The 23,319-nt window shown below is 37.8% G+C and overlaps 1 protein-coding gene across 1 annotated transcript in view; it reads left to right on the top strand.

Moving 5' to 3' along the window:
• Positions 1 to 23,319, top strand: part of Cntn5 (contactin 5) — a 481,109-nt gene that overhangs the window by 392,886 nt on the left and 64,904 nt on the right. Inside the window, exon 15 of the mRNA XM_038322119.1 lies at positions 22,500 to 22,658. Within this exon, the coding sequence (XP_038178047.1) occupies positions 22,500 to 22,658 (159 nt within the window). The remainder of the gene's footprint in view (positions 1 to 22,499; positions 22,659 to 23,319) is intronic.

Genomic DNA, 23,319 nt, shown 5'->3' with positions numbered 1-23,319 from the left:
AAGTTGATTATAAGGAAGGGAGCAACAGTTAACGGTCCTCTACAAATATGCAATAAGCAAAGTGTCTTTAAGGTCATGGAGGTTATGGGATTTCTTACCCCGCAAAAAGAATACATGTGGAATCCAGAGATCAATCCTTGCTGTCATTCTGCAGGTGCTCTCCACATTGCTTATTTAAGATAGAGTCTATTCATTGACCTGAAGCTCACTGAGAGTTACACTGGAGTGGGTATGCTAGCCTGAGCACTAGCAGCATACTACAGACAGTGGATAGGAAATTTAGAAGAGGGTATTTGCCATGAGACTGTAAAGAATCTGTCAAAGACAGAGCTATCAGGAAGAAAATCCAAAATGAGTGAGGTCATAGGGACAAATACAAAAAAGCTTTTAGGAGGGAGAAACTGGGTGAGGGAGAAAAAGACCAGCCAGACAGGGGTCACTGGGTAATAGATAGTTTAGTGGCATCTCTGTGAGCATGGGAATCTGGGATTGAGCCCCAGAACTTAAGTTTAAAAGTCTATTGTATTAAAGCACATGCAATATCCTTGTGCTCTGGAGGTAGAAACAGGATGATTCCTTGGTCTTCCTGCCCAGCCTGAATAGATAAATCAATGAGCTTCAGATCAATGAATAGACTCTATCTCAAATAAACAAGGTTGAGAGCACTTGAGGAATGATAATAATGACTGATCTCTGGTTTCCATATGTATGCACATACCTGTGCAACCAAACTCCCAAAGCACACAGACTTGCACCTGCTACCCACCACTCCCACCAACAAGTGAAATAAGAAACAATCTATACCCTTGGATTTAGTGATGTGGAAGTAATTGACTGCCATGGCAAAGGCAAGTTTAGCAGACTGAGGAGTAAAAAGCAAAATTCCAGCAGGAGAAGAGAGACATGCAGGAGGAGTGAAAGGAAGAAGCTTAGAAAAACTAGAGGTTTTAGTCACATAGATTTGGTCACAGCTTCACACAAGGTCTTGCTAAATGTGCTTGGGCAACTTGTTTAATTTAAACCTCACTCACTCTCCATTCATTAATTAAAGGTTGTTCATCAAATATTTATAAGGCAAGGACGAAAGAGATGGCTCAGTAGGCAAAGGGCTTGTTGCACAAGTGTGAGGTTTTAATTTGGATGTCCAGCACAATATTAGGTGCAGTGAAATACAACCATAACCCCTGAACTGAATAGGTTAGAGAGGAGTGTGTACCTAGAGATTTCTGGTCAGCCATACTAGTCAGGCTAGTATGATGAGCTCCAGGTTAAGTGAGGGAATCAATGAGAGGGAAAGTAACTGCAGAAGATACCTAACATCAACCTCTGGTTTTCACACACACACACACACACACACACACACACACACACACATACACACACAGAGCATGTCATATGTGTTAGGTGCTTAGCTGAGAACTAAAGAATGGGAGACATATTCCTCACGTTTTTGCTACATCTCAAGTCCTGACACAGGCATATGACTCTGAGCTCTCTTATAACAATAAAAACAGCTCACGGTTGGGAATATCTTCTTGTATGCCAGTGTCTGCATTAATGAGTCCATATGAATTATTTGACTTTCTTCACTCACCTTATCCTACAAAAACAATGACAGAAGTACTAGTTTTAGCTCCAGAATACAGATAAGAAAACTAAGGCACAGAAAAACTTAGGAACATGTTGACTGCCACCTTCACTGTGCCAGTACAGTACACAGGATATGACCTCAAGACCTTCCCTTTTACTTAGTGTTGTGCCCTCTGTAATTAACAGACACATTGTCTCCATACCATTAACCACTGTAACCAATAGGCCCATATAGTGTAGTTCCGAAATGTTGATGTTTAGAAAAGTGGGAAAAAGCAATTACTGGGAACATGGAAGAAGAAAGAGTATGAAAAGAGGGATGGGAGAGAGGACAGCAGGACAAACCTTACCTGAGAGACAGAGGATTTTAATCAGGGTTCTAAGCCAGTGAAAGCTTCAAAGATACGGAGTCATTTGCTAAATCAAGAAAACCCACACATTTACATTCCCACGTATCTTCCAGGATAAGATGCTACATTCCTGAATCCTCTAGGGTGCCTGCTCTTTGAGCACCTGCCCAAGAGACATGACTGCCTGCCATTTTCTATTTTAGACCTTGGCCTAAATAGTCACTGGCCATACTGACAAATCTCGCCTTCTGGCCCCATATCTGGCCAACTAACTCAAATATCTGATTCCAATGTCTGCTTTCTCAGTAAGGCATCTTAGCAGATGTAATGGCATAAAGCAATCCTTTCTAGATGAGATGTCTCCAGGAATGCTAAGCTCCAGGAAATAGGAGATCTCCTTCTGCCCTCTCTTTAAATATGTCTGCAATCACCACTCTAGTAAGACAAGAACAAAACCCCCAAGTGCTTTGGAAAAATTTTACTGCAATTCATAAGCTCTTCTAACCATTTACTACTTCTCTCCTGCTTAATTATGGTTCCTGGAACCAAAAGAACTGAAGCAAAACAGCACAACCTTTTATACCAGGGCGGGTGATCCTCAGGAAACCATCCCGAGAACCTCCTGTCTTTTAGATCACCTGTTTGTGTGGAGTCTCTGCAGAAGCTATCCTCTTTCTTCCCACTTGACATGCCTGTACAGACAGAGCTTAACCTAGCCGCCACTGAACAGCTACCCCTTCTGTTTTTCTCAGTAAGATTCCCATGACTGTCATTGAGATTGTTTGAGCAGGTCCTTGGTGTACTGAGTGGGAGTGTTTGAAGCCCAGAGTGAACATGCTTGTAAGTGTACATGTACTCTCCTGCCCAGTTTCAATACCCCATATGTAGTCAGCAAGCACCACGCTAGAAAGAGAAGTTCTGGATGTCAACCCAGTGGCTGGTCGCATCTCCTAAGAAGACAAAAGACCATTGGTAAGTCCACCTGAGTCTCTGCTCAAAATTCTTGTTTAGTCTAGCTCTTACGCTCAGGTACTGGATTCTTAATTAACTGCTTTTGGATGGCATTGTCTTGTGTCTGACTGAGTCCTCACTTAACAAAACAAAAGCCATGCAGACCTAACAGAGACAGGAAGTGGAGTGAATGGAAAGAACTTAACTCCTGATTGGATTCTGCCCTCCCAAACACCTGGCAGGGGTAATGTCTCTGTCTCACTAAGTAATTTTTAATTTGGAATTACAAAGACAATTAGCTCTGTAATGAGTTAGAACAAGGGAAGTGATACAGCAGTGAAGAAAAAAAAACCCCTAACACCAGATGATGTCTGTAAAAGCCAACATACATACATACTCATTCTTGGTAAAAGTACTTTTAAAAGGTTTTTTATTCTGTTTTAATACTAAGCCATGTATAAATTATTGCTTCGTGTGAACTAGGAGATACCAACTTGCTACATTACTTGAAGGTTGGCTGTCCTGAATGCACAGGTCTCTGCTTGTTATTGAGTTTCACCTTTATAATTAGGAATAGGATCTGGTGCCTTAAAACTAAAGCAATGGAGAAAACTGACACCCAGCTTTAGAAGAAAAAACAGTTAATTGTAATACTAAAAATAAAAGCCTTTTCTTGATAAAGAGACAAATACTCATTAGATGAGGTAGGGAAGACTAGGTTAACTTGCCAGAAAAGCTCTGTGGAGAAAAGTCCTGCCGGTTGTGTGCTCCTGGCAAAGGAAGGAGCCATGCATCCCTTGTGTCTTGACATCCTGATTTTGAAATTCCCCAAGTGCTGCAAAATTCCTATGATAGCTATCCTTTCACCAAGCTGATACAATATCAAATTAGGGAAAGATCCATATCAAAATTATGTCTCATTCTGAGACAGGCTGGACAGTCCTGACATGAAGAAGCCGACTGATGCTTCTTCATTTAAATAAAAACAAAAACAAACACAAAACAATGGGAAAAGGGGAAAGAAAAATGAAAAGTGAGAAAGGAGGAGGGATGGCAAGATGGCTCCATGGTAACAGTAGCAGTCACTGAAGCCTGGTGCCCTGGGTACCATCCTCAAATCAAGGGAACAGACTCCCCTACGTGACTCCTAGCCCCCCAACCCACCACATATAAAAAAGTAACCCATTTTAAAGGGGTAGAGATGATATTTCAGAAGGTAATCCATTTCTCAGTGACTACTGCTCTGTCGTAAAGAAAGTGGAAGTTCTGACGTCATCTTCAAGGTTAAGGAGAACCGCTGATCTTCACGCTGTGTCTTATCAGAACAGTGATCTACATGTACTCACCAGGTGACCCTAGCTCTTCCTACACTGACTGAAATACCCAATAACATCAGCAGCTTTCTTCTGCAAGCTCAATGATGGTGTGATGATGCACTCTGAAGGTGGCCAGAGCATTCTGACTGCCTCCTGGCCTCACTAAAGCACATCAAATTCACATACAATCCTGCAGATTGGCTGGAGAGTTGGCTTCGTGCTGAAGAGTGTCTGCTACTCTTCTGAAGGACCCGAGTCTCGTTCACTGTAGTTTATGACAGCCTGATCTCAGAATCCAGAGGATCTGGCAGCCTCACTCCCCTCCACAAGCACCCACACACACTCGGTAGACATACAGACATGCATCGGAACAAAACATTTTTTAAAATTGAAATAGGACTGAGTAAGGAGAGTTTAACTGTATGAATTATATTTCATGTAGAATTAGATGAGAGAACAAGCAACAAGCTAAAATTTGTAGTTCCAGCAGCACAGCCTTCATCTTGATGCACATCACCAGTGTTTTCATCCAGAAGTGAATTTTGGATGAGTATCCACATCTTGCATGGTATTGACCTAAATAATACTGTTCAGTGTTGGATACATATAAATATTGATCCCATAGATGCTTACATAAGTACCTATATGACCATGCCTTCAGCTTAGTGGGCAGTCATGGTGACTCACATCACTGACCCAGCACTATGGAGGCTGAAGCAGAAGCATTGTGAAATAAAAACCAGCGTGGTTTACTTACTGAGATCCTGTACTGAAAAGCAGAACAAACAGAAGAGTAGGAGCTTTTTGAAAATACTGACAAGAAAACTAAAAGCTTTAAAAGTCATTGTAAAATAAAATAATCTCATAAAATAGCGTTTAAGCATTGAAATCAAGTAGTATGAGCGATTTTGATTCCCCAAAACAGTCTAGGTCAAAAGTACAAAATATTGATGGACGGACAACTTTAACAAATTGCCTGGGTTAATCATCTCTACCCAAGAGTCAGCTTACTTACCTGTCAGCATTCTGATTTGGTTATGTATTCATTAATCACAGAAAACTACGGCAGGGAACAAGTCTGGTTTAATTACAGGCTTTGTTCAGGAGGCTATTGCTTCCCATAATTATTTCTTTTATGTCATCCCAAGAAATAAGACTGTTATTACTAAACTTCATTTAAAATATCTAATCATTCTTTCAAAGGCATTTTATCACCTAATCTACATGAATCGGTAAATCAGAGCTTGGGTATTTGTCTCAAGACTTGGCTCAAAGAATGTTGAGTCAAGCTAATGAACAGCATCCATCACATCCCACTGAACAAGGTAGTCCACGTTACAGGCTTGTGCTAGCCATCCATTAAAGGAAACATCTGCTCCAAATTAACCAACTACAGGACTGCTCTATCCCAGTGCTGGTGCAGGAGCTGACCATCTCCACCCTGCAGATGAGTGAATGGTGGCATGAAAATGTCCCCAGGTTTGCCATCGTGTGCGAAAGCAGTCATCTTCCACTCTGTGCTGAGCTCTAGACGAAAAGTACACAGTGTGGAATTCTACACTTGCATAACAAAATTCCCACAGGCTATCCATCAGTAACCACTAAGATGGTGCCTTCCCTACTGTAGGTAAGTCATTGCCTAAGAAGGAAAGCACGAGGATAAAGTCCTTGAAGGGATGATAGATTTACTAAATTAAAAATATGAAATTGATGATTCTAGATACATTTTGGTCAACTTTTGTTTAATTCAGTGAAGCATGTCCACAGTTTCAGGCATCTATCTTATAGAACATCTTGATTTCCAGAATAACTATCAGAAGCATTGAAACAATCATACCCAAAGTATATTAAATACACACATAACCATTCTTTGTGCTTTTTGTTTTGGTTTGGAGATAGAATTTCATGTCTCAGATTAACCTTTTACTTGCAATGCGATAGAGGATTATTTTGAACTTCTGATCAGACAACTTCTACTTTCAAATGTTAGGATTATAGGTATGAGCCATCATGCCCACCTTCCATAAATAAATAAATAAATAAATAAATAAATAAATAAATAAACTAGAGAAATCTCCCTACGGTTTAATCTATGATGTTGTCAAATTGCAGTCACATTAAAGATACAGCTTTATACACATGTTGCCTGACTTTGTAATTTGGAATAATAATTCCAAATTCTCCTCATGGTATGTTTGTGCAAAATAGATCACAGAGGTATATATAAATTATTCATAACTGAACAACAAGATTGGACAAAGTTAAGAGACCATATAGCTATATATTATTTTTTATCTGAATCTGTATTGCAGAATCGTAACAAGCAGTGACAGCTCAGCAGCACTAGATTTATAGAAAGCTGTGCAGAAACATGGGTCCCTGCATATTTTAGCACTTCATATGGTATTTTCCTATAGGAATTTTTTAACTCATCTGTTCTCAATTTATGCATTACTGGCTTAATGAATGAATTTTCAGAAAGCATCTGGGTTGCTTGAAATTTTCAATAAGCAAGTTTAATATTTTTAATTATTCTTGACAGTGTATACAATAGACCCTGAAATATCTATTTTCCATTTCAGAGACATCACCTTCACCTTCGATGGATGGACTGCAACTTTTATGTCAGTATATGTAAAAGTCGTGTATGACTCAAATTCATGTAAAACTCCATTAAATATTTATGCATACTCCATGGCCTGAAATTGTTGATTTATCTTGCTTTCACCTGAATTTTGTGATAATTGACAGGAAGTGTTTTTATTTTTTTAAAAAAGAAGCAAAACAACTACAGAACAAAATTTTTTCAAGAATGCTATGGAGCACCTTGAAATAATAAGTGCCCATCCATAAATGACAGGGTGCACATGCTTCTACCCAACCTGACTCAGAGTCACATATTCAGAGTTAAGCTTAGAATAAATTCTATTGAATTCTAGTTGGAAACACTAGTGTGGGGGAGGGTAGTTTTATCTTTACTTTCCCTTCCAAGTGGAGAACCTACCATATTGGCAAAGGCTTGCAGGAGAGCAGTAGGCACCAGTTTCCTGGAGGCAGTCACAGCATGGACACCGGATCAACATATGCTGATCCACAAGAACACTTGTTGAGCCATTTGTTAATCACCAAGATTAATAAGTGTTACCACAGTCTATTGTGAAACAATCCATGTGTTTTAGTGAAATATGCAAATCCTCATTCCTAAATAGTTTTCTGTATCCTCAGAGAACTTCCTTCAAAGTGTCGGCCCTAAGATTTTCAGCTTCTTTCCTTTGACTTTCCTCCTATGTGATCCAGCACCTTCCAGGCTGCACTCAGAAAGTATTAAATCCTTCTCCTGTTTTCAAATCCCTCTGCTTTCTCACCAGATGACCTTCCCGGTGTTATCACCTCTCTTCCCCATCCAACCACAGGAGCCTTCTCCTTGTTCAGCATGCCATACTCACCAACGCTTCAAAAATCCACCCACAGGTTGTTATCAACCAAAACACGCTTACTCACAGAATTGACATAGCTGCCTGTCTCATCATTTACTGTTACGTTTCCGAACTAGATGTTTCTTCTGCAATAATTGTCATATAATCGTACTTTCCTCATTGTGTTTATTGCTACCTGAATCTATTTCACTCATTCACTTCTGGCCTTTCTTTTCTTATCCAGAAAGTAAAGTGGGAAATGATAGAAATCATTTTATTCTGTTATTTTATTCCCAGAGTTGACAACACAGGGAACGTTTTTTAAAATTGCTACACAATTACTCAATGTATAAAGAAATGAGCAATGAAGTTCTCTTCCCTAGAGAAAAAAATGTAGGGTCCAGATAAGTAAGAACGGATAGACTCTGACAGGAATTGAGCATGTAATTACTACGGGCTTTTAATAATGGTCACTATGTCCTAGAACCTGTCGCTAAAGAAACGACAGAAAACGATAAAACTCAGAAGTGATGGCAAAAAGCCTTCAGCAATTCCTTTTGTAGCCTGGAACTCCCATCTCTGTGAAGCTCTTGGAATATGTTTATTTGCTCCTTCCTACCTCTAGTTCCCCAATCTTTATCGCACATTCTCTCAAGAAATATCAGTGCAGTATTTAACACCAACTAAAAATAACAATGAATGGTCTCTAGGCTGGCTACATAGATTATGTGGGAAAGAAATTTAACAAAGAAGCAAAACAAAGGGCTACATGTGCTCTGAGATTTCCTGTCTAAGTGAGGAATTTCTGACCAAGTTGTTGATATCACAGATAGCTAGGACACAGCATCTCATTATCCTGTTTTCATTTCAGTTACAGGGATTCTATGCTGGCTCCAAATTGCCAGGTATTGACCTCCTAACAGTGACATGATACCTCAGACAGTTTATTTAATGTACTGAATTGGATGTCTCCCCATGTTGACTGAGTTAATAGGTACCAGCTATGCCAAAATTAATTCCTGCATAAAAACCCTGACTTCTTTGGCCTATTTATGTCAACTGCTAAACCCCACCATGTCTGTTTCTCGCCACAAGTAAGCATTAGTCAGGAAGGAGCACGTGCACTGGTGGGAGTCCCTAAAGCATCATTTGCTTTTTCACTTTGACTGGCTCTCAATGATACCCAACATTGTAACTAACCCAGATTGATCCCTGGTCAGTCTTCACGATGCCTCTCCTCAAGCTTCTCAAGCCGCTACTGGCTGCAGTCTTCCATCAGAGGATTTCAGTTAAAACTGTATAGAATGAAAAGAAAAATAAAGTCTTTCTAAAATCCCCTCCCAAATTACTTTCTGTTTCTACAATTGTTCTCCCAGAGTCTCCAATTATGAAATTTTAGAATGGACCCTTCTAGCTCTTAATTTTTCTAGTAAGTTCTACTGTGTCCAGTCAGCTCCAGTCCAGGGGCCTTTACTATTTCTCAGTTTCCAGAGTCATTGAGTACAAATGTGTTGTCCCAGCAGTAAAGTTCTTCAAGTCCAATCTTCCTTTTCACCTCTTTATAGAATCCATGCGCCTTTCTTTCCTCATTGATGCCAAGTTTATTTCAGGTCTATTGCTGGAAAAAAGCAGGGCATACTCAAGAGCCTCATACTAAGATGTCTACTAAGACTTCTTCTTTAAAAAGTATCAGGGGTGGCATTTTATTTTTTTATATAATATTTTCTTAAAATTTTTCAAGGTCAGTTTTTCAATGAGTTCAACAACAAGAAACACATTATTGAGTTAAGTATTTGTGACATACTTTTCTTTTATCTTTGGTGTAAAAAATACATTTTCAATAGTTTGTTGAAATTTGTGGCCATAAATCTACATTGATTATAACATTATCTATTTAGAGAGTCTGAAGTCTCTATCCAAAAGTGATATATTTTTAAACCATTTTAATGACTTCATTGTACTTTGCATTCATCTAAATGGTTGTTTACTTCTAGTTGGCCAGCTGTTCTGTCAGTTTTCCCAACTGGTTTGTCATTTTTCAATTCCAAAATGTTTATTTGCAGTAATTAGATATTTTTGGTGATTCCCTTTTCAGGTTGCTTATGTTAGTATAACCAGTTTTCTTAAAGATGGAAAATTATTCTAGCTTTTATCTTTTATAAACAAGGAGTGTTCTCAGCTATCCTGTATATGTAGGATACTCTGTAGCAAGCAATATTAAACCTAATTCCAATTGTTGACTTAAAAGGTATGAAATCTATCTACTCTAGGGCACGAGGTTAAAACAAGTTTTTAATTGTCATATCTAGAGTCTCAGCTTTTCCTGCAAGGACCCAACTTGTTTTCACCTCTCTACTTTGTTAGCCTTCCTTCAAAGCTGATTCCTAAGGACATGAATTGGCTTCCAGGAATGACAGAGACTAAATCCTTTGTTGAACACTTATACAAAGAGAAACTGGCCACTCTTCCGAATGGGGTCTGTACTGCTCTATCCACGTATCTAAGTAAATCAGCTAAGGACAGGTTTTCCCTCTTGAACCAGCACCTATCACTATAAATTGTCATGATCTGATTTACTTAAACATGTTTTTCTGAATCTATGAGTACCAGTAACAGATGAGTTTGTCAAGATTAAGGACACCTAGTCAGGACAACTCATGTAATAAGAGATGGGGGTAAGAACACCTTCCCTAGACCATACTGGGGCAGGTCTAGTCAGGCATATAGTACTTTTCATCTTTAAACCCACTCTCCAGTAACAATAACAAAACTGTCTGCCTCCTCACTGCTCCATAAAAACATTAAAAAGAATCTTCTAAGTTGTACATGTTCTATCAATATGAAATCATATAGAGCATGTTACACAATGGTGGATAATACAGTGTTGAAACTGGGATAACATCTGCAAATCAGAATCAAAATCAAATTGCAGACCGGATTTTGGAAAATCAAAAGCTTAGCTGCTACCTCTACTTTCTGAGGCTGGGTGTTTCATTTGTGAAAGGTGTTTTCAGCACAAAATTTACTAAGGAAGATTTAGAGAGAGGGAGATAAAACTTAGTGCAATACCTTCTACATTAAAAGTAGGTATGCAATAGCTATTCAGTTAGAATAATAAAGCTGATAATTATGATGAGGGTGATGATGATGATGATCCATTGTAAAACTATAAATCTCTTACAATATATTATAGAATCTGCTGTTGACATGACATGTTCTTGTTTATTTTTCAAATTAGTTTTAATGTGATTCCTCAGATGCTTCTGTTATGTGAGATTTTTTTCTAGAGGCATAATACAGGCATTAACTCATCCCCAACAAAAAAACTAAGGACAGACCCACCAAAGTAATGATTCATCTGAAATAACCATTCAGCCAAAGTGCTGCTTGGCAAACCAATGAGTTTGTAGAGTTTACTTCAAGATAGTGTGAGGTGGGGTTACTTCTGAGAGCCTTCCTTTCTGGAGTCAGTGTTTCAGTCTGGAGGAATTTTCTAGGTAACAAAAGTATGGATTATATTCATTAGCAAAAATATATTGTGAGAGTAAGTAATACTAAGTTACCAAGAAGTAAAATGCCCACTCATTGCTACTGTATCTATTTATTGATCACATGATAGTTTTTTTTAAGTAAGAAAGCATTTTCCAATTTTTATTTATGAGTTGTATAAAGTGTAGCAAAACACAATAACAAAAATATATATTATAATATATACTATATATAAAATAATATATAACTTATTCATAAAAATATAAATGGAATAACAATACTTATACTTCTAATAGTAACTATATTTTGAAATATTATTAATAATAACACTTGATTTAATTGAAAACATAAAGAGTATAACAAGAATTCCCTAAGCATACCTTTCCATGGATATTACACATTTGATCAGACTATAGTCCAAGAATTTTATCATGATAGATTTAATTCATGGCAACTAATTAGTCACTGTATTAGTGTATTACTCAGGTTTCTTAACAGAAGCAGAGCTGATGTAGAAAATACACACACACACACACACACATACACACACATGTTAATATGGAATACATTAGAGTGATTTAGAGAGTATGGCCCTACTATTCCAACAATGGTTGACTCCCTATGGAGGTCCAAGAATCCTGTAGTTGTTCAGTCTACAAGGCTGGATTTCTTAACGTGTCTTCAGTACATGCTGGAATTATCCTCTAATGCCAGTTCATGAATAAACTTGGCAGCAAAAGCTAAGGCAAGCAGACAAAGTAAAAGGGCTTCCTGCTTCCATCTTCATTATGTAATGTGCCACCAGAAGATGTGGCCCAGATTAAAGGTGGATATTCCTGTCTCACAAGATCCAGATTCAGGATGTATCTTCCCTCTTCAAATAGTTCAATCAACAAATATCCCCCACTTGGGTTTTATTTAAATAAATACCATGGCACTTGGGTTTTAATTAATCCAGACATAGTCTGCTTGACAACCAAGAATAGCCATCATACTCCAAAATTAGAGATTAAGCCAAAGGATATGATAATGACTATTATCTGTTTGTGAAGTTATTCATTAGGAAAAAAAAAAGACATGGACCGAGAGGTGCTATGGTGGCAAATTGATAGTTTTTAAAGATAATATAATATAATACTCTTTACAAGATCAAAATTGCTAATGTATTATGCAATATCAAGAAACTAATAAACACCAATGTTCAGAAATTTACATAGGTTCCCAAAGCTTTCACAGAAAAAAGTTAGGTCATCCAGGATAGGATTTTCTGATTCCTTGCCTGACTCAATTTAAATCATTTTTCTTGAAATACAGTACATATAGGGTTTTCCTAGGCATCATATACAAATGGAAATTTTCAAGCTCTAGGTGCAAACCTGGAAATTCTATGGCTTAAAAAAGCTCAGACAAATCTGTGCTGCTTTTGCAGTAATGCCACAAATGTCCCTGTTCACCAAAGTCTGAACCACACCTTTGACAGGCACGTGTCCAATTAGCGTCGTCAAACCAGGGTGAGAGAGTGATGCAATGAGACTTCTAGTTTCAAATATCCATATTTAGTCCTTTTTCAGAATGCTGCAACGAGTCTTGTAAACTAAGTTCTTTTCATATGTTGACTGGTCAAAAGTGAAAGTGTTCAAATACTAAGTCACAACCTGTGTCTAAGATTGCTTGCTACTAAATATTCATTCGTTTATTACAAATGTACAGCTTAGTATAATGTTTTAAGTAGTATCTTAACACTGGAAATATAATACAAAAATACCACGGGTCATTTCAAAATCCTGTTTGTAAACTCCAAAAGGGGAGGCAACTATTATTATAATATCCATGATTTTGATTGTTTCTATTTGTGATTTCAATGCTGAGTAAAAGTACATGAGAACACAGTGGCTTTGCCCAGACAGAGTAGTCAGGGAAGCCTTTAAGGAGATGAAATGTGAACATTGTGTTCACTGTAAAGTCTATGTAGCCTTTAAAATGGCAAATTGAGGACTGGGCCGTGGTGGTGCAAGCCTTTTAATCTCAGCATTATAGAGACAGAGGCAGGCAATCTCTGTGAGCTCGAGACAAGCCTGGAACAGAGAAAGTTCCAGGAAGGACTCTAAAGCTACAGAGAAACTGTTTTGAACTCCCTACCCCCCAAAAAGAAGGCAGATTGAGAAGAGGCAGTAATTATAAAACAGATGAACTGTGTAATCTATATGATAGACTAGATAAAGATATAGATGGATCAAGATATTTATGATAGATTAAATAAATATAGATAGATTGATTGATAATTGATATATAAATTGATTAAAGATAAATGATAGATTGGTAGATGATGGATAATAGAAGATAGATGGACAGATAAATAAATAAATAAATAGTTGGATAGAGATAATAGATAAATAATTGGTAGATATAGATAGGTAGATGATAGATAAAAGATGAATGATAAAAAATTGTCAGTTAATAGGTAGTTATGAATAAATGCTGAGATTTATCAAAATTACTTTTCAAAAATTCATTGTAACTATTAATTTCTCCTTTCCATCCCTGACTAACCCTGCTAAAAATGAGTTAGTTACTCTCCTGAGACTGAACACATTAGAAAAGACTCAACTCAATTAGGTGAGTAAATAATAAACAACCTAAGACATCCTCCCTCTTTGTGACGGATATTATTGGCAGCAAATATCTAATGAAGACATAAAGAAGGCTCATCACAGTGCTGCAGGAAGCTGAACTTGGCCAGCCCAGAATGTCCACATCATATCAATTTCCTGTATTAGAATAAACACTTAGGAACTGGAGAGATGGATCAATTGATTAAGAGCACTGGTTGTTTTTTCAAAGGACCCAGGTTCAATTCCCAGCACCCACATGGCAGTTCACAACTGTCTGTCAGTCCAGTTCCAAGGTATCTGACACCATCACACAGACATACATACATGCAAAACCCAAATGTACATTAAATAAATAAAAATCTTTTTTAAAAAAGTGACGGTGCATGCCTTTAATATCAGCACTCAGAGAGGAAGAGGCAGGTGAATCTCTGTGAGTTCAAGGCCTTTTCTTTGTTAGTGTGGAGGTGAAAAACTCACCAATCACTTGTTAACATTTTTTAGTGCACATTAACATAAACCGTGCTACAAAAATCAATTGTATTGTTGACTAAATATTATTTTTGATCCTAGACATGATAGCTCATACCTCTGATACCAACCATGAGGAGGCTGAGGCAGGAGGACTCCTGTGAGTTCCAGGCCAGTCTGAACTACAGTAATAGTACCAATCAGACACACACACTACACATACATACACAGCTACAAACACACACTACACATACATATATACACATTTGCATATACATATACATATATACATATATCTTTTCTTCAAAGTTTTATAATTGTTTATTTTCAGGTGAGTCTATAGAAAATAATTCCCAGGCAAGTCTGAGCTACAATAAAAGTACCAACACACACACACACACACACACACACACACACACACACACAGACACGCACTATACATACATACATACATACATACATACATACATCAGATATGCACATATATACATATATCTTTCATTGAAAAGTTTTATCATTGTTTATTTTCAGTTGAGTCTATAGAAAATACTCCTTTGCAGTGATAGTTCTTTGTAGAGAAGTAAGTTACGTGATAAAGATAAAATATTGTCTATAGAGTTCTTGGATTTATTTATTCATACTAACCTAGTCCACAGGCAGTATCTAAGCCTGCTCTTCATTCTGTGTTTGAAGAAAATGTGTAGGACTTCCTTTCTGTGAGTAATGGCTACACCCACTTCCTTCCATCTACAGTACAGCTGTGTGTGTTCAGTAGATGTGACCCTCTTACTTATAGACCTGAACATAGAACTAAGAGACATGAGAACATGATGTGGGAAGTCCTTCTGTATATGTTTTGCTTTTATTGGTTAATGAATAAAGAAGCTGCCTTGGCCTGTGATAGGTCAGAGTAAACCTAGGTGAGGAAAACTAAACTGAATGTGGGGAGAAAGAAGGCAAAGTAGGGAGAAGCCATAGAGCCTCTGCCAGAGACAGACATGCTGGAATCTTGCCAGTAAGCCACAGTCATGTGGCAATATACAGGTTAATAGAAATGGGTTAATTTAAAATATAAGAATTTGCTAGCAATATTCTTAAGTGATTGGCCAAGCAGTGATGTAAACAATATAGTTTCTGTGTGATCATTTCAGGAGACTGGGAAGCTGGGAAACGAAGAACATAGTTCTCATCTGGAGGGGAATATGATGAAAGCATATTATATGTATACATGAGAATGTCAAAAAAGAAGTCATTTGAAATACCGTGGCATATTTTTATCAGATTTTCACTTTAGATTTTAAAGAGTTTAAAAATAAGATAATTGAAGTCCTAGAAACTTTAGTTTTCCTTTTTAACTTTTCTCTGTGTGTAAAGAAAAAGACCAGAATAGTCTTGCCACATACAAAAAATAAAAATAAACTTAATTATTTTATTATGTAAAAATAATCTTTGCAGTGAGATGTTTTTGAAAGAAGAAGTCTTAGGATCAGGCAGAGCTTGTGATGAGTCAGAGCTACTTGGCATAGTGTCAACTGTCCCCTAGAGGGTTCCGCGGTCATCTCTGTGAAGCCCTAGACAGAAAGCAACTCTATAGCCTGCTCCCCAACTTCTGCTCGAGACTGGCAGGAGGGTGGGCAGGAATACCACAGGGAATCAGTCTAATCCATCTGACTGTGACCCCAGTGTCACCACCTGACTAACTTGACAGGCTGTCCTGAACCTTGTCTCTCCTTCATGCTTGTGCCACCCCACTAAAAGAGCAGTAGAGTGTTTTCAGTGGCAGAGTAGGGAAAAGATTCCCATTTAAGGCATAACTTGCTGATAAGAGAAATAATTTACTTGAATTGGATGACTCCAGTTATTTAAAAGTTCCAGGCTCTGCAATGCTGCCTACAGTAGTGGGTCCTTGTTTCAGGTTACTAGCAGAATAATGAGCTTCAGAGGTTATGAGGCGACAGATCCTTTCCTGCTTGTAGAGTCAACAGCTCCTCCAAAAGAGATTATCTTTTTTTTGTTAGAAGGTAGCTTCTTGGTTAGGGGTTGGAGATCAGATCAACAGTGCTTTCAGCACTGGATTGACTCTATGGAGGCCTGAGAGTCTCTGGAGCATGATGAGAATACATTGCATGACCACAATGCTTTGCAATTGAGAAAGAAAGGAAGGAGGGAGAGAGGAAGGAAACAAGGGAGGGAGTCAAGGAGAGAGGAGAGGAAAGAAAGAAGAAAGGAAGGAAGGAAGAATGAAACAAAGAAGAGAAAAGAAAGAGAAATCGTTAAGTGAGCAATAGAAGTGAGAATGTCCTCAGCTGCTCCCTGATAATAGTTCTCAGGAACCTAAAGGAGGAAGCACGGAGAAAGCAGCACTTGGCTTCTGCTTCTTGTTTGTTAGGGAGTTCTCAGCATGAGGACATAAAACAGAAAGTTCCTGCCATTGATTTATGGGTATTGATCCCTACTGGTCCTTATAAAATGTCTTGAGATTCCGACAAAGTAAGTGGTGGCTTTCTCATATGTAGACACTAGCTACTGTCACAAATCCCTTGGTGCTGAGGCATTTTTCTTTCAATAATCTATTTTCAAAGATGCTTTCTGTAAACAGATGCAAAAGTCTTTTTAAAAAATGTTTGCTACCTGGGTTGATTTTTAGAAAAATAAGAGCTAGAAGAAAACGGGGCCATTAGGAGCTAAGTTTAAAAACAAAGATAGTTGATACATTAATATGCTAATGAATTCACTCCCTAAATATAAAGAGGAAGCTAACTGAGCTGGCAGTCAGCATATATTGTCTAAAAATATTTTCTTTACGAATACAGCACTGATAAGCCAATACTAACATAATAACAGTAAATTGTTTTCACCTTTATTAGAGCTGAAAATTATGGCTAATTTCTCTTAAGAAGGAAATCACACCACCAGATATTTAGAGCAGCATTGTAGTAATATATTCATAAAAAATCTTTCATATATATAAGGATTTAAAAAATTATTTTCTATAGGTTACAATGCTCCAAGTTTCTAACATAGCCTACTGTGAAATCATTTTTCCCCATTTGTAGCTATTCTGTCTTTCTCTTGCCATTTTAACCCTGTCTAAAAAGTCATTAATGCAAATATGCTTTTAAAAAGAAAAAATCACATACGTTCCCTGTGGAACATAATGATGATGTTTTTTTTTTTTTTTTTTTTTTTTTTTTTTTTTTTTTTTTTTTTTTTTCTCATGGTTTATTTTTTTTTATATTTAAAAATTTCCATCTCCTTCCCTCCTTCTCCCCTTTCTCTCCCCTCCTTCTCCCCCTTCCCTCCCCTCCCCTCCACCCATACCTCCCCTCCCTCCCTCTCAGGGCCAGGGAGCCATCAGGGTTCCCCACTCTATGCTAAGACCAAGGTCCTCCCAACTCCCCCCAGGTCCAGGAAGGTGATCGACCAAGCTGAGAAGGCTCCCACAGAGCCCGTCCATGAAGAACAATCAGAGCCCAGAGCCATTGTCCTTTGCTTCTCAGTCAGCCCCCGCTGTTGGCCACACTCAGAATGATGATGTTTTGAAACATTTATTTATCTCATTATGCAGCATGGCAAACTCAGAACACAGCTTCCTCCAACCTTACATTATTTTGCAGTCCTTCAATTTCATCTTCTCTGTCACCAACATTTGCTGAGGGCCTAATAGATGGCCAGTACCAATCTGGCTGTTCATACAAGTATAAAGTTCAGAAAAACAATTGCAGCCAATGAAGTAACTCTTATCATTTGCATTCCTGACACACTTGGAAGTGGTGGTTGCTGCTGGTATATATGTGTGAAAAGTTTACCTCTGCCACCTCATTTTAACACACCGAGTACTGATCGCTAATCTTGTCTCACCCAGCAATCCACTGGCACTCAGTGGATGTTTCCTTGTTAAGCAGGTTATCCTTACAGCAGCATGTATGTAACTTTCTCTAGAGTAATGGCTCTCCCTATCTTCACTGTCTTCCTAACACTGCCATCCTTTAATACAGTTCATCACGTTGTGGTGAACCCCAACCACAAAATTATTTTTGTAATTTTACTACTGTTATGAACCACGGTGTAAATTTCTTTGTTTTCTGATGGTCCTAGGTGACCTCAGAGAGGTCATGAAACACGGGTTGAGAAACACTGCTCTAAAGAGTAATCTGAAAATCATCTGAGAAGTAGCACTCACTTATACTGAGGACTGAAAAGAAGGGAAGAGCTGGCTTAGTACTTAGGGCACTGTGTGTTCTCCCAGAGGATCAGGTTTAGTTCCGAGCACCTACATGTTGGTTAACAACCATTTGTGATTCCAGTTTCAAAAAATCCAATGTTTTCTCTGATCTCCCAATAGTGCACATACATACATGTAGGTGAAAACTCATATGCATAAAACAAAAATAAGTCCTTTTAAAAATAGAAATATGCATAAAGAATAAATCTTAAATAAGGTGATTTCCCACCTACAAGTATTAAATCAATGCATTTCTTTCTGGTATTTTCTTCTACATATTTGACAAATTACTATTAACTCATTTGTAGTTACATATAATTTTTCAATGTACTTTATTTAGTTCCATGAAGACTGTGTTATTAAATGACTTTAGTAATAGATTAATAATAGTTGTCTAACATTTTATCACAAGGAGTTATAATTTGAATATTTCATGATTATCAAACAGTCATTTGTTTATAATGGTTTGCAATTATGAATGAATAGACAGCATAGACATTACACTGGGTTCATAAATCTTTGCTACTGACTATTTTGCTACAAAACATATTTTTGGGAAATAAATGCAAATAGAGAAAAGTTTTTGAAAGCTTATGAAGATTTATCATGGTATATATTTTGAAGAGTAAATTATTATTCCAGTTGAATCATTAGAAAATATTGAGTGATTATTAGTTATAGTCTTAAGATATACTAAACATTTTCCTATAATTATAATACTCAGAAGGGAAAACCACTTATTTAACAGAAACTCATTTCCCCATATGACCTTGGTCTTACAAGTAAGCAGTTGCAAATGTCCCTTGAAGAGACAAATAAATAGAATGCTAAAAATACAGCAGAATAAATGGTTTATTACGGAAGAGATAAAAAATAAATTTTGACCACGATTTCTTTTATAAACACATCACCAAAATTTCTCAACTTTTTGAAAAATATTTGAGGGTCCCTACCCCAAAGTTTCTTTAAATAAACTCACAACAATAAACTATTTTGAAGCCTGTTCCTATTAGCCATTGTTGTCCTCAAATTTAGTCTGTTTGAAGATATGTGAATCACACTCTCCAAGGACTTGAGCAGATGACAGGCACAGCTAAGTCATTCTAAGATTTACACACACACACACACACACACACACACACACACACACACACACCAATGGAAGCTGGAGGTCTTTGAAGGCTGTCTACCGTGTCTGGCCCCAGGGATTGGGACACACGGGAAGGCTGGGAACAAACTGAATATTTCTTTCTCCTCATGCCTCTGTCAGAATGTCTTTGGAATTCCTGGCATAACGGTAGCCTCAATATAGTTTGACTTGAAAACTGTCCCCTAACTTAAGCCCTAACCAGCACTGAAGGATGGATGAATACGAAAAGCTTTTAATGACCTCATCTCAAAAGTCAAACAGTGTTAGATACTTTTACTCTTATTGATAGAGTAAAAGTTATTGATAGAGTCCAATGGCCGTGGGACAACTCAGGTTCAAAGAAGGAAAGGCATAGATTCTGCTGCTCAGTGAAGGAATGAATTGCATTGCGAGGAAGGGAAGGGAAAGGTGCCTCTCTCCGCATGGACTTCACCAGTTGTTCCGTTGGCACCTGTCTTTACTGCATACTTCCCCTGCATTTTTCTGTAACACACACTTTCTCTTTCCTTCCTTCACTGGAAACTGTTTTTCATATTAATAGTTGAAGAACTGTCTGAATATTCCTTGCTACTTTCCAAAATCAGATTTTGCCCTCAAATCCATATTTAAATCTCAGCTGGGCTATTTATTAGTACAGTGACTATGGCAAGTAATTTCTTTCATTTGAATGGATGCTCAGATTCCCTGTCCTAGAATAAAACCAAACATATGGTCTGAATAATTATCAAATGAATAGTCTCTTTCAGGTTCCTCCATCCCCTCTGTGAAATAGTAAACTAATAATTAATGTCCAGGAAACACATAGTATGTCCCCTTCATATATTATAAGGTGGTGAGAATATGGTAGCTACTGGCTTGATTGTAGTAAGCACATAGAAATCAAGTTATTTACATGATTATTTTGTTCCTACAGATGCTTCCCTGTGCTCCTGTCTCTACAGTCTAACATCTTCTCAGATGTATTCTTCAACATCTGCATCCCTCTCCTTTCTCTTCCTTACCATGCCCTTATCTACCTTTGCTGACTTAAGCATAGATATTTCTGCTACATTAGCAGACTCTTGCACAGTCCTAGAATTAGCCACACTAATAATTATATTCTTCACTTTACCCCTGAACACCAAATTTTCACTCAAAACTATCTCACCTTCACAAAAATAAGTCACAAATTCTGTCAATTGCCCCTCATAATACAAATCCCACTCCTGAGTCGTCTTCTTGTCCATGTTCTTAACTCATCCATTTTTCTAAGCTACTAACACCTTCCTGACTTCACCTGAACTACACAGTTGCCCACATTCTGCATGTTTTTGGTGATGAGCAGCAGCACCTATCCAGAGCTTTCACCTTGCACCTATACTTCTGACTGCTTTCCTAGGCCTGTCCTGGATATTCAAAGCATGCTTATTTGTTCAGTGCTTCCTTCACAATGATTCGATCCAACTAAACCTGGAGGAAAACCATTGCTCTTTCTCTGTATTCTCTTTCACATTCTTCTATTACATTTCTACTCAAAGCCTTCCTTGATGCCCCCTGCCAGTAAGCTCACTTTCACACACACCCAGCCTCCCTTTGGAGGACTTAGATTCCTCCATAAGGAAAACAATGATTGACTTCTAGAAGGAGCTCTTGTGCTTTCTCTCCTTGTTATTTCAAAGCCATTCTGTGTTATATTATTTTACTGTTTCTTTTACCAATTTACTTAGAGGAAAAATTTCCACTTCTCAAGGCTTTCCTTTGTCTCCTTTGTTCAAAATCCCAATTCTATCACTTTAATGTTAGAACAGTCTCTAACTTCCAAACCTTAGTATCTGGTGACCTGTTCAGTGAAAAAAATACTGATCTCCTGTCTTCTAAAAGTGTCATTTGCTTGTCAATGTTTTAAAATGTTCCAGCTCACCATTCCTTTCTTTATTTCTTAGATATCATGATCATCAAGTCCAGCAAGTAATATGCCATTTACATATCAATTCATTGATTAGTCACTTAAATATCTCCTTGTGTATAGTCTTCATATAGAAGCAATCTACAACTTGTATAATTTACATTATGGAACATGAATATGACAACATGAAAACTGATATTTCTCCTAATCACTAAATTTTAAATAGATATACATTTTAATCCCCTTAAAATTGATGTTTTAGCCATAATTAACTAATGGGACATTTCTCCTCAAATCATATTCTGACTATCTCTTCAAAACAAAAGCTACATGGAGGTGGACCAGTTGCCTCTGCTTTATACTATCCCTAAAGACAAAGGGAAAATTATTCTTCTGTGAATCACTGCTATTCCACTGCATCACCAATCCTGAAACAACGTAATAAGAGTCTCCTTTGAATTTCCGCAGATCATTACATACACGTCACTCTAGGTGGATGTCCTTACCTTCCTTCCCTACAGCACTGCTATTTCAGAATACTCTGCATCCTCTTGACCAGAATCTGAGTTGCTCAATATAGTACATTACATGATTTGCATACTTGAGGTTTCTGAGCTATAATATAGCTCCATCCACCTATAGCCCTTTAGTATAAATGGCATTGTGTCTGTTCCTGAAGTATTTTTGCCTGCCTGTTTCTGCCTCTGCCTGTTGTCTGTGATTGATTTTAGCAGCTACAGTTTATATTGATATTCATAGCTTTGTGTCTGCTTCTGATTATTTTTCCTTTTCCTATAAAATATAATGCTAATTGAAAGTTGCCTCCAGGCACAAAGTGTCAGAAAAAAATATAATACATAATTAAGTTCCCCACAGAAATTCTAGAAAATAACTTGTATCCCATCAGTTTCTGCTGTCTATTTTCATTACTGAGTATGTATTTCATTAAGATGATCACATCATTTGATGAGAACCACATTGGGAATACAATGTCTTGTGGTTGATTATAATGATTGGTGCTTAGCTGTATCCACTGCTTTTCCTTAGGTCCCCCAGGCCCACCTGGGGTGGTCATCGTGGAGGAAATCACAGAAAGCACAGCCACTCTCTCATGGAGTCCAGCAACTGACAACCACAGTCCCATCTCCTCCTACAACCTGCAGGCCCGCAGCCCTTTCTCCCTGGGCTGGCAAACCGTGAAAACAGGTAAGAGGTCCTGGCACAGTGTCACACACAAAACTAGCATCTGGCGCACCAGGTGCACTTGTTTTAAAGCTCACTCAAGATCATTTGTCAACTGCAGAAATGCATTGTCTTTACCACATTGATCTCCACTGTGGATTCTTTCCCTGTGGCCTCTAAAAGCTACCTCTCTTCCTTTCTTCTGTTCATAACTTGCAAAAAAAGAGACCACATTGAGTCTCTGTTTGTATGATGAACTAACTTTCAGATTCACAAAGAAGCTGTAAAAATTGCACTGTACAAAAAGCCCCCATGGAGATACTCCCCAGCTTCTTTCAATTATCATACTGCACATGACTCAACAACAGTTATCAAACCAGAGAAGTGACATTGAGCAATGCTCTTGGGTAGGATCCAGGCCTCCCTGGGAATTCATCAGTTTGATGTACAGTTGTTCTCAGGGTGCATCACTAGGGAATTCTTTACATCAGGTTGTATAGATACATGTCTCCATAGGAGGGTTGAGATACAGAATTGCCCACCATCCCAGAAGTTTCTACTGTGGCTTTATAATCCCATGCCAGTTTTATTTATAAATGAAAAACTAACATGAACTGTGTGTCTAAAAGCCATGCATTATTTTAATGTCTGTATTTAATATGTTTCCTGCCCTAGTTTCAGTATT

The sequence above is a fragment of the Arvicola amphibius genome, chromosome 3, assembly GCF_903992535.2.
Source record: "Arvicola amphibius chromosome 3, mArvAmp1.2, whole genome shotgun sequence".
In the NCBI taxonomy this organism is placed as follows: Eukaryota; Metazoa; Chordata; class Mammalia; order Rodentia; family Cricetidae; genus Arvicola; species Arvicola amphibius.
The sequence above is the reverse complement of the archived record's forward strand: the minus strand, read 5'-3'. Positions and strand labels throughout refer to the sequence as shown.